Source organism: Gracilinanus agilis, chromosome 4, assembly GCF_016433145.1.
Source record: "Gracilinanus agilis isolate LMUSP501 chromosome 4, AgileGrace, whole genome shotgun sequence".
NCBI lineage: Eukaryota > Metazoa > Chordata > Mammalia > Didelphimorphia > Didelphidae > Gracilinanus > Gracilinanus agilis.
The window spans coordinates 163162809-163181152 of record NC_058133.1 but is presented as its reverse complement, the minus strand read 5'-3'; the positions used below and the strand labels follow the sequence as shown (position 1 = coordinate 163181152).

At 38.2% G+C, this 18344-nt stretch overlaps 1 protein-coding gene across 2 annotated transcripts in view; it reads left to right on the top strand.

Annotated features, from left to right (window-relative positions):
* LOC123244760 (interferon-inducible protein AIM2-like) overlaps window positions 1-16346 on the top strand; it is a 44665-nt gene extending 28319 nt beyond the window's left edge. The window contains exons 3-7 of one of the 2 annotated variants that reach the window (XM_044673355.1): window positions 338-501; window positions 972-1040; window positions 6210-6623; window positions 10690-10884; window positions 16041-16346. In XM_044673355.1, the coding sequence (XP_044529290.1) occupies window positions 338-501; window positions 972-1040; window positions 6210-6623; window positions 10690-10884; window positions 16041-16073 (875 nt within the window). In that variant the 3' untranslated portion in view covers window positions 16074-16346. Of the gene's footprint in view, window positions 1-337; window positions 502-971; window positions 1041-6209; window positions 6624-10689; window positions 10969-16040 lie in introns of those variants that run through there. The other variant, XM_044673354.1, reaches the window with a different exon arrangement.
* Window positions 16347-18344: the final 1998 nt, after the last annotated feature.

Sequence of the window (18344 nt, the reverse complement as noted above, 5' to 3'; positions counted from 1 at the left end):
ATGTAATATATGAAACAGAATAATATAATAAAAAGAATATTGAACAAGGACATCGGAACACCTGGGATGAGCCTTTGCTATTTACTATATGACCTTGGCAAGAAGTTATTTAGACTCTTTGAGCCCCACTTTCCTCCCTCCTTTGTAAAACGGAATAATATATTGTTTGCCTAACAGAGTTATCATGAAAATCAAATGAGATAGTACCTATAGAACACTATATAACTCTAAAGCACCAAACAAGAAAATTACTTGAGAAATGGATGTTGAAAATTCATCAATTATCCCAAAATGATTCCTTTTAGTTAACCTATCATTTTCTTTGTTCTTGAACCAGTTCTGGAGAAATGGAAAAAGAAAAATGAGAAGAAGCCAACAACAAGGAACAATCAGACCCAAAGGAGATCAGCTTCTAATGACAAAAACAGTGTTAATCCTAAACTGACCAAGAAAGATAATATGAAACTCACTGATGAGTCAAAGAAAAATTTTGGTGCAAAGGTACAATGTAGGATGTCAAGATCTTCAATCAATAGACAAAGCCATTGTCTCTGCTATGATTCTCCTCTGGCTGTGGCCACCTGGGGTCTTTTCTTCTTAGTTAAGCTCAATATACAAATGAAAGACAATTAGAGGATTGACGGAGAGGGATGCCAAATGTGGGGGAAGGAAGATGATGGGAAGAAAGATGATGGGGTGTTACAGGATTGACCAGTTCCATCACTCATCAATTCTGAAGGTCCTTCTCATCACTAATTCCTACACAATTTCTATATTGCAATCCCCTGAAGTCACAGAAGGACTAAATGAGCTCTTAAACTGACAGTATTTGAAAAATACTGGCACAGCAGAGACCTCCCTTTCCTGAGTTACTGTAGTCGGGCTCAATGACCTCTAAGGTCTCTTCCAAGTCTAAATCAGTGACCTTATGGTAATCACTCTCTAATCACAACAAACTTTTTTTTCCCCAGAAAAGAAAAGCAACAACTGAGGAGAATCCAGAAAGCAAAAAGAGGAAGCTATCGAAGGAAACCCACCAGGTATAATAAATGACTTTTCACTTAGTGAGAGAACATTTTAGAGCCTATTAGAACAGTTTACACAGATAGGGATTGCCTGACTCTCCAGTTCTCATCCTGTTCACCTCATCTCATCCTTAACCAAAGCTTGATCTTCCTACTTTTCCTTTGAATCTGCCTCTCTTTCATAACCTTCTGTTGAAACTCAAGAGATTATCTCATCCATTCCCTGGACAAAAGGTCTTTAAACAAACCAGACAAGTATTCCTACACATGTTTATGTTTTCAGAGACTTCTTCAATCCACCTAAAACAAAAATGAGCCAGCCCTTCCTTTCAACTTATTTATGAATATAATACAATTAGGACAACCCAAAAGATAGTATATAAAGCTCAAAGAGAGCTTAATAATTGCAGTGCAATTACACACACACACAAATGTCATCTGTAAATGTATATATATATATATATGTACTATATATATACATATATGTAGATACAAAATTTCCATGGATATCCATGTGTGCGTACACATATATACTTGTATGTGTGTAATATATGTATATTTGGAACAACTAGGAGTGCCCAGGATATTCAGGATGACCTGCATTCAAATCTAGCCTTGGGCACTCACTAGCTGGGCAGCCCTGTGCAAGTCACACCCCTCTTGGCCTCAATTTCTTCATCTGTAAAATGAGCTGGAAAAGGAAATGGCAAACCACTCCAGTATCTTTGCTAAGAAAATCTCAAATGAGGTCATGAAGAATCCCACAACTGAAATGACTGAATAGCAAAAATCTGCATGTCTCCAGATGAAATTCTGTCTGGTCAAGAAACGTTAGACCTCAGCAGCACAGATGCTGCTTTTGTAAATGGTGCCAAATAAAGATGTAGTTGGAAGAAATTTGATCATGGCACTCCTGATTAATTCCTCCCTATCCCAACTACAAGAGTAAGGGCTTCAGAAGACAAATGTAAATTTGGGAAGTGAACATCTGGTTAAAGTAATGCTATATTATAATAAATTTGGATTTCTGGATCAGGGCTTAAAATATAGCACAATGCTTTTACTCACGGTAGATACTTAAGAAGTAATCTGTTTAATTGAATTGAAGAGAAAAAGTGAAAATTTCTAGAGTACAATGTAAATGTACAAAAACTCACTAACCAATAGAGATTTTTTTAAAGAAATGTATAAATGGCAAAAGTAATAGAAGCAAGTAACAAAAGCATGACCTAATTCTATGAAACAGTTTCTGGAATGCTACTTAGAATAACCTAAGGTTTATGAAGAATCCTAAGGACAAGAAAAAAGGGTGACTTTTTTTTATATTTGTTGGGGAAAGGAGGAGGTTCATAAAAAGCACTTAAGGTAGGTAAGGTGATGATAATAGACAAAAAAGAGAAGACAGAACTGCGAGATTCTTACTTTGCCCTGTTTTCTTTGCCAAGGAAAATAATTACAGAACAACAAGATTTTAGAGTTGGAAAATACCATCCAACCCTAACCTGAAAAGCAGTCATTGCCACCCCACCTCAACATTCCTAATTATCCATGCAGCCTTTGCTTAAAGACTTCCATTGAGGAAAGGACCTGCTAAATTTATGGATTCAATCTTGGCACTTGGAAAGTCTAGAACTGAAATCACTAATAGGGAAATGAAAACTGAAATGAACCAGCAGATAGCTGCCACTGATGAGATCAAATTACTAGGCTCAGAACTATGTATCCACTGTTCTGAAAGCACTACTAGATGGGATTACTAAACTGTCAGTGATCCTTGAAAGATTTCAGAGAACTGGAAAAACACCAAAGTACATAAAGAGGCAAATGCCCCAAATGCTTTAGAAAATAATGGTATTAAAATGGTTAAGAAAATAATGGACTTGACTTTAATTGTGTTTTTTAAAATCATGGTCTTGTTAAAGAACTTCTATCATTTTTTTAATCATCACTCTCTTTTTACTGACAATCCCTTTCCTCCATCCTTTGAAAGAGGTCATTATAGATAAGCAAAACAAGTCAACACATTGGTCATATGTGTGTGTGTACAAGATGAGAAGTCTTGCTTCTTTTGTATCAACAGCGGTGGGAATGTTTTGGTGGGCATGATACACTGAGAGGTTAGTGATTTCCTAGGCCCTGAGACTTGTGGGTTCATAGACATCTCTGAGTCAAGGTTACATATTATTTTGGGTAGATTCTTTTCTATTTTGAGATATATTATCCTATTATATTATCCTTCATGTTGAACATGGAGCCAGAAAGACCCTAGTTGAAATCTAGCCTCAGATACTAACTGGTTATGTTAGCCTCAGTTTTGCCTTGCTTTCCTCAACAATAAAAATGGGTATAAAAATGGCATCTATCCCAGAGTTGTTATGAGCAATGAGTGAGATATCTGTAAAGTGTTTACTTACCACAGGGCCTAGTACATAGTAGACACTTAAATATTCATTCCCTCCCTGCCACACTGTGTCCTCCAGATTTATTTTAATTTCACAGAATCACAAAACGTTGGGAAAGATTTTTGAGGCCATCTAGCACAATCCACACTTTAAATCTTAGGAACTGGGTTCAAATTGTGCCCCCACCATCTGTTACTTGTTTGATCTTGGGCAAGTCGTGTAAATAAGCCTCCCGTTTAATCTTTGTAAACTGAGGGGATTGGTCTAAATAACCTAAATCTGTAATCCTATGAGTGGGGCCACACAAATTTTGCTTAAAGCTTCGAAATGAGAAGTAATTCACTAGGATAATGGGTTTCGCTTTGGGATAGCTTTTATTCTAAGGAAGTTTTTTTGCCTTAATCTCTCTCTTCTCCCTAAGAAGAGCAAAAGAGATTGTGTTCACTGGTTTGCTAAAAGTGCATTACCCTACTAGAAGAATGATAAACGGCTAATACCAAATTAGCAGAAATAAAACAGAGTATGAAGGATCAGCAACAATTTAATTCAATTCAATAGACATTTATTTAAAAACCTATTGTGCCTAATACTATACTAAGTACTGGTTAAATAAATAAGAAAAAGAAAGACAATTCCTGCCTTCAAGGAGCTTACAATATAATGAAGCAAGATACACAAAAGGAATGTAGAAGAGGGGTATTGGGGGAGTCTGCTTTTTTTTGGACCTTCATGTTCCTTGAAATTCAAAGGAAGCTAAAAATGCAGATGGAAAAATGGAGTTAGCTGGAGAGTCTAGGTCCAGCCTTCTAGAAAAGAAGGTTCTTGGAGTTTAGTGCTTCAGCCTCCAGCCCTCTACAAAGGACTTGATCTTATAAAATGACCAGTGGGTAAAGGAATTAGTTCAGCAAACCATCCAGAGGACAAGAAATCTATTTCAGGTTTAGGCCAAAACAGATCGTTAGTATTAGAAGAAAAGGCAGATTAGAGGCAAGGTTCAGAAGAGTCAGCTGGAACTATTCCTACCTCCCCATTCTATTTCATGGCCCACTTCTGGGGTGGGGTGGGAGTAAAGGGGAGGTACAGGTTTACCTCTATTCTTATGAAAGAGAAAAACTATCTTGGCCAGGGTTCAGACAGGTATGTGAAATAGTCATACCTCTGGGAGCCTGGGGCTTTTCTCAGCACAAGAGCATGGAGCTACTGTCATCCTTCTATCTAGCTGCTGCTTTGCTCAGATCTCTGAAGTCCTGTTATGGCAATGAGGATCTGACTCTAATCTTCTGGGACAAGGGCCTTGATGCACATGGTGTCCTAGGGATGGATCTGATTACAGAAATAATGGAAAAGGCAGATTTACATATATTGTATTTCCTACATAGATATTTCTTTGTCATTTTCTTGTAAGCTCTTTAAAGGCAGGTAGCTATTTCAGTTCTTGACTGGATCTTCACAGTAGGCAGGATAATCCTGTGCCTCTCTGGGTGTTCAATGATTAGCCATACAAAAGAAGTTGTTTTGTCCATGACACACATCACAAACATCCACTAATGTACCACCTGATGCCTCAAATGATATAATCAACATAATTCCCTTTACAAAACTTAAAGATCTGTATGAATAATGATGGACTTTTATATAGCAATTTAAAGTTCAAGTGAATTACTTACATTGTCCATTGGGGAAATTCTAAAGGTATTTTACCCCATTTTGTAGATAAGGAAACTGGGACTCAGAAAAGTCAAATTACTTATCCATGACCATTCAGGTAGGTATTGAAATATATATTGATCCAGTGACTCATTGTTCCCAGCTCTACTTGTCAGTCACTGTTAGGGGAGTCCCTTTTAATATAAGAAAGGCTGGGATTTGAATCCAGTTCTTTTTTTACAACAAATCTATTATTCTTTTCACCATGTTGTACTGCCTTTCACTATCACCTCAATATAGTGCAGAGTTTCTCACAGGCTATATCAGTAGAGACCACACTCTAGCAGATTCTTTTTAGTAGGAAAAGCTTTCTTTCTAGCAGGAAGAGTCCAGAAAAGGACTGCATGTCTATTATCCAAGGAACAGCCTATTCATCTCAGAAAGGTGCATTGCCAGGTGGTAACTATTTTTCTGCCAGAGCGTTTTTCCAAGACCGTCTATTGAAACACAAAAATTGTGGTTGTGTCAGTAAAGGGAATACTTACACAAAAGAAATCATGAATTCCGGCATCACAAACCCTTAAAATGTTGAATTAAATCTATCCTACTTAAAAGGGCATGTCATTTGTGATGGGATAGAATGGAGAAAAACAAGCAATCTCAGCCCCTCATGTCAATCCTGTCCCTGGCTGATGGCTTATCGCCATTTCTTTCAAGAGGCATACCTATTCATATAGGAGCAAGCCACATTGAAGGGAAGAATCTGGAAAGAGTGTGAGTGAAGGAAAATTTTTTTTTCTGTCCTTCATACTCATAAGAGGATGAAAGTTTGTATAAACTATGTACCATGTTCTGTCCACATTTTCAAGTGGTTATGGCATCTAGTTGCCAACGATGTTATCTCTATCACATGCTTAAAAAATACATATCTTATTGAATGTTCTATCAGTCTTGTCTTCTAATGGAAATAATTCTGGTCCCCTAATCAATTTCCCCTGCTTCACATTAACTCCATTCCAGTTATCTCATGCTGTATGGATGTTGGTTTCTTGGTATTTAACAGAGTGGCTAAGGTCCCTCCCTAGAGGAGCATGTTAGCTCATGTCTTTACTCTGATGTCTTTTATCCTGACCAGAAAACAGAACCTGAAACTGGAAGAGAAGATGGGCCCCAGACAACACCTATTGTCGTGAAGGTGCTCAAAGTGAACCAGATATTTGAGTATGAAACCAAAGAAGGAACAAAAAAGATGTTTCATGCTACTGTGGCAAATGAACATGAATTTATCCGAGTGAAGGTTCTCAACATCAATGTCAAGGAACACTTCAACAAAAATAATGTCATTGAGATATCAAAAGGTTTTTGGAACAGTAGTTTCCTAGAAGTCAACAGATACTCCATAGTGCTAGATGTGGGTGCTAACAGAGAGATCGAAGTCCCCCAAAACATCATCAGAAAAGCATTTCAGACCCCAAAGATCCAAAGCCTTTTAAAGCTTAAAGATAAAAAAGAGAGAATCTATGTGGACGGTGTCTACGAGATCAATAAGGTAAGCTCACACTGCTTTGTAAGAAGAGGAAAAAATATTCTAAAAATTTCAACTTAAATATATGACTTAACCAAGGCATTGCCATTAACTGAGTAAACTTTGAGTAAGGTCACTGTGCTCCCATAGAGTATAGATTGGGCATGCCAACAGATTTAGCTTCTCTTCTCTATACCTATGGCTCCAAGTGCCTAGAAACCTTGAAGAGACTAATAGTCGATTAAGATGATTTAGGGTCAGAGGTCTAAATTAATCAACTAATGAACCAATGAATATTTTTTGAATGCTTGCTATGAACCATATGCTATGCTAGGTATGGGAATAAAAATATAATAAATGAAACAGTGCCAGTTCACCAGGACCTTATGTTGAAGGAGACAACAAGTATATAGATATAGATATGTATATAGAGAGAATAAAGATGTAAGAAATTACAAAGTAGATAAAATACAAGGTAGTTTGTGAGGAGGCCATCAGTAATTAATGGAATCAGGAATGGCTTCATATAGAAGGTAATATTTGAGTTTCATCTTATAAGGCAGAAATGAGGAGAGAATTTGTTGTAGGCATGGGGAACAGGCAGTAGAAAGGCAGATAAATGAGAGATGAAGTTATATGTGAGGAACAGCAAGAAGGTCAGTTTGGATAAGTTGTAAAGTGGGACAAGCAGGATAAATGTTCAATATCTATTCCATCCCAAGGAATTTCTTGTACAAATTACTGCAAAAGAGATACAATGGAAAACCTCATCATTTTATGATCTAAGGAGAAGCATTCCTACCCACTGTGATCTAGCTTACAAATATAAATATGTTCCACTTTTATTCATTAAGCTCACACTTTTTTGATGATTTTTATATCTGTGTTCCCAGCCTCAATTATATTAAATGACTTTTTTATTTCATCTTGAATAGTGGTCTCCAAGGCAATATAACAGATGTAAAAACTAGGGCAGGAAACAGAAAAGAGATCCTTTCCCAGAATTCCCTAGACTAGATTCAACAGGTTAACTAGACAAGTCATCAGTGGTTCTAGAACTATTTAAGTCTCCTTAAACTTAGTAGAAGACACTTTTACTTGATTAGAAACCAGATAAATTTTAAGCTGAAATGGAAATTAGAAATTATCAAGTCTAAGGCTTACATCTTACAGACCATAGGTACAGAAATAGAAGCAAAGAAAAAAAAAAAAAGCATACATTTCCCAAATCACATGGGTAATTACTGGGTTGGTCTTCAGACTCAAGAGTTCGTCTCTCACACACTGCTACAATCTCCAACAACTTCTAATTGTCACAGAAACTTAAAGTTAGAAGAGACTTCAAAGGTTATCTAATCCACCTCTACCTAAAAAGAAATGCACTCTCAACAGCCTCTTTCTCAACTACCAGTTGTCTGCTTACAGACCTCCAGTAAGGTTAAATCCACTTCTCACAGGGACACCCATCCCACTTTTGAAGTAGTTAAATTTAAGGTTTTTCCTTAGAAACTAGTAAGCAATAAAGTGCTGCTTCCCAGCTATACTTACCCATATTCAATTGTGTTTTGCTTCTGTAATGTTCCTATAAACATACTAACTTTGTGTATAAATAACTGTTCACATAGTCTGTGTTAAGAACTGATGGTTAATGGGTTAAGCATACAATTGGAGTGATTTTATTGAAAAGTTCATGGCCGAGATAAGAGTTTAAAGAAACTAATATGGGAAGAGGAAGGAGGAGCAAAGAATTAGGGTTTGGAAAACAGCTAACCTAGAAGTATTTTGTATTTCCTTTCTGTACTTTTAATCTGTTTTGTATTATGGCTATCTCTGTATGTGTTGCTACCCCCTACTAGACTGTAAGCTCCTTCTGCTATTTAGCACAGTTAGCTATAATAACAAATGTATAATAGTGCCTTAAAGCTATTGTGTCAAACTCAAATAGAAACAGCGATCACAAAAACACACATAAGGATCCCTGTAGCCACATATTGACTTAGAAAACCAAATATTAACATTATCTATGTTCTATTGCACTTTTATTTAATTTGTTAAATATTCCCAATTACATTTAATCTAGTTCAGGTTGCACTGAGGGTTCTGCTTTAAAAGATTACCAAACACTTTTTAAAAACTCTTACCTTCCGTCTTAGAATCAATACTGTGTATTGGTTCTAAGGCAGAAGAGTGGTAAGGGCTAGGTAATGGGGATTAAGTGACTTGCCCAGGGTCACACAGCTAAGAAGTGTCTGAGGCCAAATTTGAACCCAGGGCCTCCCATCTCTGGGCCTGGCTCTCAATCCACTGAGCCGAGCTTCCCCTTCAAATTTTTTTTTAACCTGTCTTCCTTACTCCCAGTCTCATATCTCCAGCTGCCTACTGGACATCTCAAAGTAGATGCCCCATAGATATCTTAAAATTAACATGTCCAAAACTGAACTCATTATCTCCCCTCTTCTTAATTTTTCTATCACTTTTGAGGGCACCACCATCTTCACTCTCCATTTCCAATCTGCTGCCAAGTCCTGTCAATTCTACCTCTATTATGTTTCTAACATATACCTACTTGTCTTCTCTGCCACAGCTACTGGCCTGGTCCAGGCCCTCATCACTTCACACCTGGAGTATTAAAATAGCTTGCTAGGGGCAGCTGAGTGGCTCAATGAAATGAGAGCCAGGCCTAGAGATGGGAGGTCCTAGGTTCAAATCTGGCCTCAAACTAGCTGTGTGACCCTGGGCAAGTCACTTAATCCCCATTGCCTACCCCTTGCCATTGTTCTGCCTTGGAACCAATACATAATATCAATTCAAAGGTAGGAGGTAAAGGTTTTAAATTTTTTTTCTTTAAGAACATTTTTTTTTAAATAGCCTACTGGTTGGTCTCCCAGCTCAAGCCGCTCTGTAATCCAGCTCATCCCCTACTCAACTGTCAAACTGAGCTTCCTAAAGTCCAGACCATGTTATTCCTCTTCCCAACCATTTGATCAATCACAATAGCTTCCTGTCAACTTTGAGATAAAATATAAAATCCTCTATTTGGCATTCAAAGCCTTTATAACCTAGTACTCTCCTATCTCTTCGATCTTCTTCTACCCCACAACCCACCCTCACCAACATACTCTGGGATTCAGGAACATTGAATAATATTTCTTGAATGCAGCACTATGCTACATTTCCCTAATCTGGGTATTTTGGTTGACTATCCTCCAATGTCTGGAATTCTCTCCTTCTTCATCTTTCCCTTCTGGCTACCCTGGCTTCCTTCCAGGTCCAACTAAAATCCCCCCTTCTTCAAGAAGCCTTTCCTAATCCCCCTTAATACTAGTTCCTTCCCTTTGTTGATTATCTCTAATTTATGTTGTCTATACTTTGTTTCTAAATAAAGGTTTGCATGTTGTCTCCTTTATTAGACTCTGAACTCCTTTAGAGCAGTGACTGTCATTTGCCTTTTCATTTGATGATCATAAAAACCTTGTAAGGCAACTATAACTGGGACAGTTATTGTCATTTTACAAATGGGAAAACGAAAGCTCAGAATGGTTAAGTGACTTGTATGAGACATTAAATATTTGTAACTGAATAGAATAATATGAAGTGATTACTAAGTACTTGTTAGGAGACGAGACCAGCGTGGGTTGCCGAGTCAGAGATGTATCTGAACCAAACCTGGAAGGACATTCTGTCTGAGTCAGGGTAGGACCTGTATTGTTTACAATATCACATATTGGGGACCTGTTGCCTCAGTGACCAGAAGACTTGGGAAAATGTCAAAACTAGAAGAAATCCTGAGAAGGCTGGCTTCTTCAGTAGTCAGGCAAAAAACAACCTGGACATAGAAGAGGTGGGGTGGATTTGGCTAATTAAACAGAAGAATTTGGAATTGAGCATCTCTAAGATACATTTTAAGCTGGATAAAACTAAAATCTGTATCTACTTTCTGTGCCTAAAATTACCTTTCTGTAGTTCGTACCCTATCAAGTAAATAGGTATTCTACTTCAAGTTTCCCCTCCTACGACTACCCCGCCAGTGCCATGATCATATCACAAAGATGGGCATTATTAAGGAGGGAATGTTGATTTTATTTTGCAGAAAACCGAGACAGACAAATGTACATTATTTGAAGTGAAGGACGATACAGGAAAAATTAAAGTGGTGGCATTTGGCAAATGGGCCAAAATAAAGTGTGATGAAAGAGACAAGCTTCGACTCACCGGCTTTGAGCTGTCTGTTTGGAATGTGCAAGATGAAATACAGCTGAAATCTGTAACTCACAGTTATTTAAAGGTAGGAGTTATGAGTGAGATTATGTACTTTCCCACAGAGCAAGAAATGGATTTGCTTTGGGGGAAAAAAACACAAACAAACTGATGTTATTAGGTAAGTTATCCAGCAGGTGGTGTCCTGTTCCAAGCAATGCGTCACTACCAATAATAGGAATGTCCCACATCCTCCTGTAGTGAGGCATTTACTATTCATAAAATCCTGTCCAGGGGGTAGCTGGGTGGCTCAATGGAAAGAGAGCCAGGCCTAGAGATGGGAGGTCCTGGGTTCAAATCTAGCCAGACACTTCCTAGCTGGGTCATCCCTGGCAAGTTGCTTAATCCCCATTGCCTAGTTCTTAATGCTCTTTGGCCTTGAAACCAATACATAGTATTGATTCTAAGATGGAAGATAAGTGTTAGAAAAAAAAATCCTGTCCACATTTTCAAAAGTTTGTGGGCAGTAATGTCATCTTTATTACATATTCTCCTCTTCCCCTCCTCCTCCTCTTCCCCTTTCTCTCTCTCTCTCTCTCTCCTTGTCTGTCCTTCATAACTACACTTAGCAATGATACTTAGCTATAACCCAGAGGGACTAAATATGAAAGGGAAGCCAGAATGACTCCTCTTCCTGAGTTCAAATCTGACCTCAGACACTAGTTGTGACCCTGGGCAAGTCACTTGTTTGCCTCAAGTCCTCATCTATAAAATGAACTGGAGAAGGAAATGGTAAACTACTCCAGTAACTTTGCCAAGAAAATACCAAATGGGGTCATAATAAGTTGGACATGACTGAAGTGAGTGAATAAAAAACAAAACAAGACATCCATTAACTAACCATAACCATTCAGGGAAATAGCATAGGATTTGAGATAAGAAAATCTGCATTCAAATTCTATCTCTGCCACACTTGTGACTTTTGGGAAAGTCTCTGATTTCTCTAAGTTTTGGTTTCCTCATTTATAGAATGATAATTGGGAGGCATCATAATATGATGGAAAAACACTGACAGTATAGAAAACCTAGGTTCAAATCCTACCTCTGATATGACTTACATATAACCTTGAGATAATCACTCGGATGGGATTTTTATCAGGGAAATCTGCTTTAGCCCTTATCCATGTCATCTATTCTGGCCTCTTTGATCCAGAGACTTTCCAACAAGCCCTATATCAACCACCCACCTCCTGACTTCTGACTTCATTAATGCCAGCTCTTGACTCCTGACTAGATGCCCCAGGTTATACCTTCTTCTGCTCCTGCCTATTGTGAGATCACCCTCCTCAGTTCCTCACAGGACATGACATCATTACCTGCCACAAAATTGGGTCTCAGAGAAGGATATTAAATAAAATTATCACTTACCTCCCAATAGAACCCTCTCTAGCCCATGATATACTGACTGGACTTTTTCCTCACTGGTTAACATGCCCCCCACTTCCTCATATTCTCCCCCAATTCCAACATTTTTGACTCTCTTGACTGTTGTTGTGCAAACCACTTTCCCTGTTCCCAACTAGATGCCGGCTCCTTGACTCCCATATCTATCATCCTAGCCCTACTATGTCCCACTCCAGATTTATCTATTCCTTCTCTTATGTTCCCTGGAATATAGATTCCATAATTGACAAACTAGTTTTCATCTTAAACCTCTCTTTCTCCTCTCCTTGCTTCCCAAGCTACTTCCGGACTGTCTCCCTATCAGCATCACTTATTACTTGTGACTTTGGGGTGAGTCACTTGATTTCTCTGAGTCTTGGTTTCCTCATTTATAGAATGATTGTTGAGCTCTCTCTGTCTCTTCAATCCAATTTTATCATCAGATCATGATTCTAATAACTGTTATCTACCAAACCCCAGAATTTTTTCTTTCATTCCTCAATGAAAACTAGCTAGCTAGCTCATAGTTAATTCCTCTACCTCCAACTTCTGCCCCCATACTAAGGGTTAGAAAGATAGACAGACAGGTAGGTAGGTGAGTAAGGTCAATAAGATAGGTAGGCAGAGAAAGTGCTCAAGTACCCTAACTTCCCAATTCCTTAATGTACACAAATGTCCATGACTTCTCTCCACTTACCTCAGTTATACATCGAGTTGGCCATACTCTTGATCTAGCTATATTCTACTTCCATATTCATAAAGTATAAATTCCTTTGTCTGATCATAATCTTTTTCATTCCATCTTTCTCTCTGCCTTATAATTTTTAACCCTAATATTTAAAGTTTTATTGTGACCTCTAATCCCCTCCACTCCTCAGTACTTTTCCCAAGTCATCATCCTTGCATTTGGCTATGTACTTCCTCTTTCCCTATCTTGACCTCTTAGTGAATCAGTCCATCTCTCTAATATCCTCAACATATAAGTTAATTGTCCTTGTTTTATTATCAGTAATGCCTTGTCAAATCTAAACCTTGGATTATTCCCACCATCTGTCAACTTTGATGCTGTTCATGTGCTGCTGAAAATCATGAAACCATGTGACACTACAAATTTATTTTAGATAATCTCAAGTGGAACCTCACTACCAGTGAGGCAATTCTTTTTACGCCTCTCTAATCATTTCAGTATACTTCTCACCACATCAGCTAGGCTAAACTTTTTATTCTTTGTCAAATCTCCCATGTATTTTCCTTCCACCTCACTTTCTCAGTTGAAACCTTCATACTTCATCAAACAAATTGAGAACATTTTCTGAGAGTTCCCTCTTCCTCCCTTCTCATCTCACATCACTCAAACATCCCCCTACTATTTCCTCCTTCATCCCAGTGTCACATGAGATAGCTCTTCTTGCCAGACACTTCTTCTCCTGCAAGTGATCCCATTTCATCTCATCTTCTAGAGAAGATTAGCCCTCCATCTTTCCCACTCCATCCCTTATCTCAAATCTCTACCTGGGTAATTCCCTGTTACTTAGAAGCAATTTTTAAAAAACCTCACTTAATCCACTAGTTATTGTTCTATATCTACCTATATCTCTTCTCCCCTTCCTAGTTAAACTCTTTGAGGAAGCCATCCACATTCCCTGCCTCCATTTCCTTTCCTTCCTCAACTATAAACATTCTTCAATCTGGGTCCCTAATTTATACTTAAAATCATCCTAACACTCCCTATAATCCTAGTGTAGAAATCTCCAATATAATTTCCTTTTTAAAATTATGATGATATTCTGAACAGGAAAGATATATAAGCTTCATTCAACAAAAGTTATAATAGCTACAATTGAAATTGCTCTCTCCAGTTATCAATGATCTCTTGATAGTAAAATCTAATGATCTTTCCTCATTCTTCACTCTTTATGCAGCTAATTCCTGGAACTAGATATCTAGTCCTAGCCTCCCTCTTGAGCTCCAATTTTAACTTGCCAGTTTCCTCTGGTAACAAACCGGACATTCCTTAGACATCTCAAAATATATCCAGAATCATTTTATTTTCCCAAAAAGAAACCTTTTCCTTCTTCCCATATTCCCTATTACTATTTTTTAAAATCTTTACCTTCTGTCTTAGAAACAATGCTATGTGTTGGTTCTAAGGCAGAAGAGTGGTGAAGACTGGGAAATTAAGGTTAAATGACTTGGCCAGTGTCATACAGCTAAGAAATGTCTGAGGCTAGATTTGAACCCAGGACATTTTGTCACCAAGTGTAGACCTTCATCACCTTTCACCTGGACCATTTCAAAAGCCTCCTAATAATTTCAGTTGCCTTCCTACTTTAAGTTTCTCCTTGCTTTAACCATCTGCTCCACCCATGGCAAAGCAATTTTCCTGAAGTACAAGTTTGTCCATGTTGTCCCCCTTCCCAGTAAACTTTAGTGGCTCTATGGCCTCCAAGATCTAACTTAGAATTCTTTGTTTGGTTTTTAATTCCTTTATAAACTGAGTCCTTCCTATCTTTCTAGTCTTCTCACATTTTACTCATCTCCAATCCAGCAACATAGACATTCTCACTGTTTTTCACAACGGGGCATTCCATCTCTTGAGTCTGTTCCCTTACACTGGCTGTACTCCATGCCTGGAATACTGCCCCTCTTCACTTTGGTTTCTTGGCTTCCTTTAAGACTCATCTCAAATTTCATTTTCTCTAGGAACCTTTTCCCATTCTCCTCACCACTTCTCTTCCCTCATGCACATATATACACTGCTAAGGTGTATAAGCTCTAAGATTATCTTCCATTTCCACTGTGTATGCTAGATATACAAATTTTTTTGTACATTTTCTGCCCTTTTGAATTTTTTTTGTTTTTCTTCATTGGTACAAGTGCCTGGAATATAATAAGCACTAACTGGCTGAACTTCCTTGGGCCTCAATTTTCTCATCTCCTAAAATGAATCAGTCAAGATGACATCTAAACTTTCTTCTAGCTCTGTATCTTTGATCCCTAGAACATATAAAATCTTTCCCAGCTAAAGATCCATGAGACTAAGATGACCAGACCTACTGCAGTGCTTATAACAGGATGAGTTCCTCCCTATCTTTCTCCTACTTTAGTGCTTCAATTAAGAACTCTTCCCCAAAATCTCAGCATCAGGTGTACCAGCTCCTATTGTCCAGACAAGTCACTTTATCTCCTTTGAGAGCACCTCTCTCCGTGAGTACCAGTTCTAAATCCTAGAGTATATTATGCCAGGCTTCCAGCTAAGGATGAGTTGCAAAATGGAGAGCAAGATATTCAAGCAGACAAAGGAAAGAAAGAACAAAAAGGGAATGGAAGGCCTGTACTCAGGATGTAGGATCATGAACCTAGATTTGGAAGGGAACTTAGAAGTCAACTGGTCCAACTCCATCATTTTATTTTATATTTATTTATTTTTTTAAAACCCTTATCTTCCATCTTGGAGTCAATACTGTGTATTGGCTTCAAGGCATAAGAGTGGTAAAGGTAGGCAATGGGGGTCAAGTGACTTGCCCAAGGTCACACAGCTGGGAAGAGTCTGAGGCCAGATTTGAACCTAGGACCTCCCGTCTCTAGGACTAGCCCTCAATCCACTGAGTTACCCAGCTGGTCCCCCCAACTCCATCATTTTATAGATAAGGAAATGGAGACCCAGAGAGGTTAGGGGTCCTGCCCAAAGACTTTCAAATACACAGTAGCAGAGTCAGATTAGAAACACAATCCTCTGATTCTAAACCTGGCACTCTTTTGACACCTACCAGATCAATGCAGTTCTCTTTCTCCTTACAGGTCATCAAGACCAAGAAAAGACAGAACAAGTGAGATCAACTTGGCAATCCTAGTACTGACCTGTCCTGGTAACTCCTTTATGATGTTATCAGATGCAACTGCTGCAAACTAGAGAGTACATTTATTAATAACCGAAGTATGAAGCGTGGGGCAAGGCCCTGGGTTTAATCCTACATCCAACTACTTTATTAGTACATGACGTTGGGCAAATTATATTTGTCAGAGAATGTCACAGTTTTTTTTTTAATTTTTGTGTCAATAGACAAACATTATCTTCTCTCCCTCTCATCTCCCCCCCCCCACACCATTGAGAAGGAAAAGAAAAAGAAAAACAAAACCCTTGTCAAACATATGCATAGTCAAGCAAAATAAACTTGCCCTTTGGCCAAGTCCAAAAATGTACAACTCGTTCTGCATCTTAATTCCATCCCCTCTCCGTCAAAATGCGAGTAGCATCCTTCATCATGGCGTGGTTTGTCATTGCATTGATCAGAGTTCTTAAATCATTCAATGTTTTTCTTTTTGTATAGTTCTTTCTGCTTCATTCTGCATCAGTTCATAACAGTCTTCCCAGGTTTCTTGGACACTGTTTCTTTTGCCATTGATAATAGCACAAGCAATATAAGTTCCAAATAGATACGTGACTTAGATATAAAAAGTTACACCATAAATAAATTAACAGAACAAAAAAATTTACCTTTTAGATCTGCAGAGAAGGTATTTATAACCAAACTAGGGATGAAGAACATCACCAAAGACAAAATGGACAATTTTGATTGCAGAAATTTTTAGTTTTCAAATATCCTTTTTTCTTATTTGAAATGAGAAAGGGAAGAGCCTTCTACAGGCTAAACACCTTCAGTATCTTAAATCAATCCTCACACCGCATGATGTACAATCCTCTCATCGACATGGGCACCGTCTTCTCTAAGTTTAACAGTAATAATAACAACAATAATGATTGCAAAGCACTTTACAGACATTATCTCATTTGAACCTCACAACTACCCGGTGAGGGAGGTACTGTTACAGTATCGCTGTCCATAATTTATAGATGAGGAAACAGAAACACTTATCTCTAAGTTGTTGTGAGGAAACCACTTTGTACAGTTGCAAAGCTATAGGGAAATGTTACCTATAGTGGCGCTTATCTCAATCCCACCAGCTCCTCATCCTCTATCATCACACTCCAATCTTCATGCTCCAGATTCTGTACAAAGTCCTGGAGAGTGTCCTCAGGCAATCCCACTTGCTAGATGGCACAAGAAGAGCACAAATCCATTTGGGAAACCTGTACCTGGTAAAGAACTTAGGTTCATAGATTCAGCACTAAAAAGGACCTCAGAAGCCAGACAAGTCAGTGCCCCAAGTCATTGTATAGCAAAGTAGACATTTCAGCCTTAGACTAAATCAGTGAGGAATTGACTATTTATTAAGTGCCAGGCACTGTGCTAAGAGCTTTATAAATATTTGATTTGTTCTTCATAATAACCCTGAGAGATAAGTACTATTATTAGCCCCCATTAGAAAGTTAAGGAAACTGAGTCAGACAGAGGTAAAGTGACACATCCAGGGTCATACAGTGTTTGAAGATAGATTTGAATTCAGATCCACCTCATTGTCAGTAAGATCAGACAATGGCGAGATAAAGGAGTCAGGCTTCCTCTACTGACCTCACTTTGGAAGATTCTGATCCCTAGAGAGATCCTTCAGACCTCTGTGCTTTGTGCTTTGCATATGAGCCACTCCCGGTGATGCAGCAATGTCTTGAACCTTGATGAATAGAAACTAGAATGAATACAGGAGAGAGTTGGGAGTTAGGGACAGGTTTTCTGATGAAGCAAGGATTCTTACTTGAAGTGAAGAGATACTAAAGCAGTTTGGATTAGTGGACTATTTCTACAGTCTGAAAAATCTTCAAGGTGATTTAAAAACCATAAATTCTATGTATAGCACTTTAAGGCTTCAAGGGTACCTTCCTTATAACAATCCTATGAATTAAATGACTGACTCCATGGCCAGGACATTTTCCCCCTACAATTTCCCCCCAACCCCTCTCAGCCACCACTATTTTAAAAAGTAAAAATAAACCACCTAATATAATGGGAAAACTGGCACTGCTTTTGGTAGAATATTAATGAAGTGGCACCTGATTTTTATCAACTTTTGCAAGGAAATTAGTAACAGAAGCAAAAGCTGAACTACTAACATTGAGAGTATAATAAAAATTCAATTAGGAACATTTAATAGAGGTGTTTAGACCCCACTCTGAGATCCAATGATTATTGCTTTAAGCTCTATAGA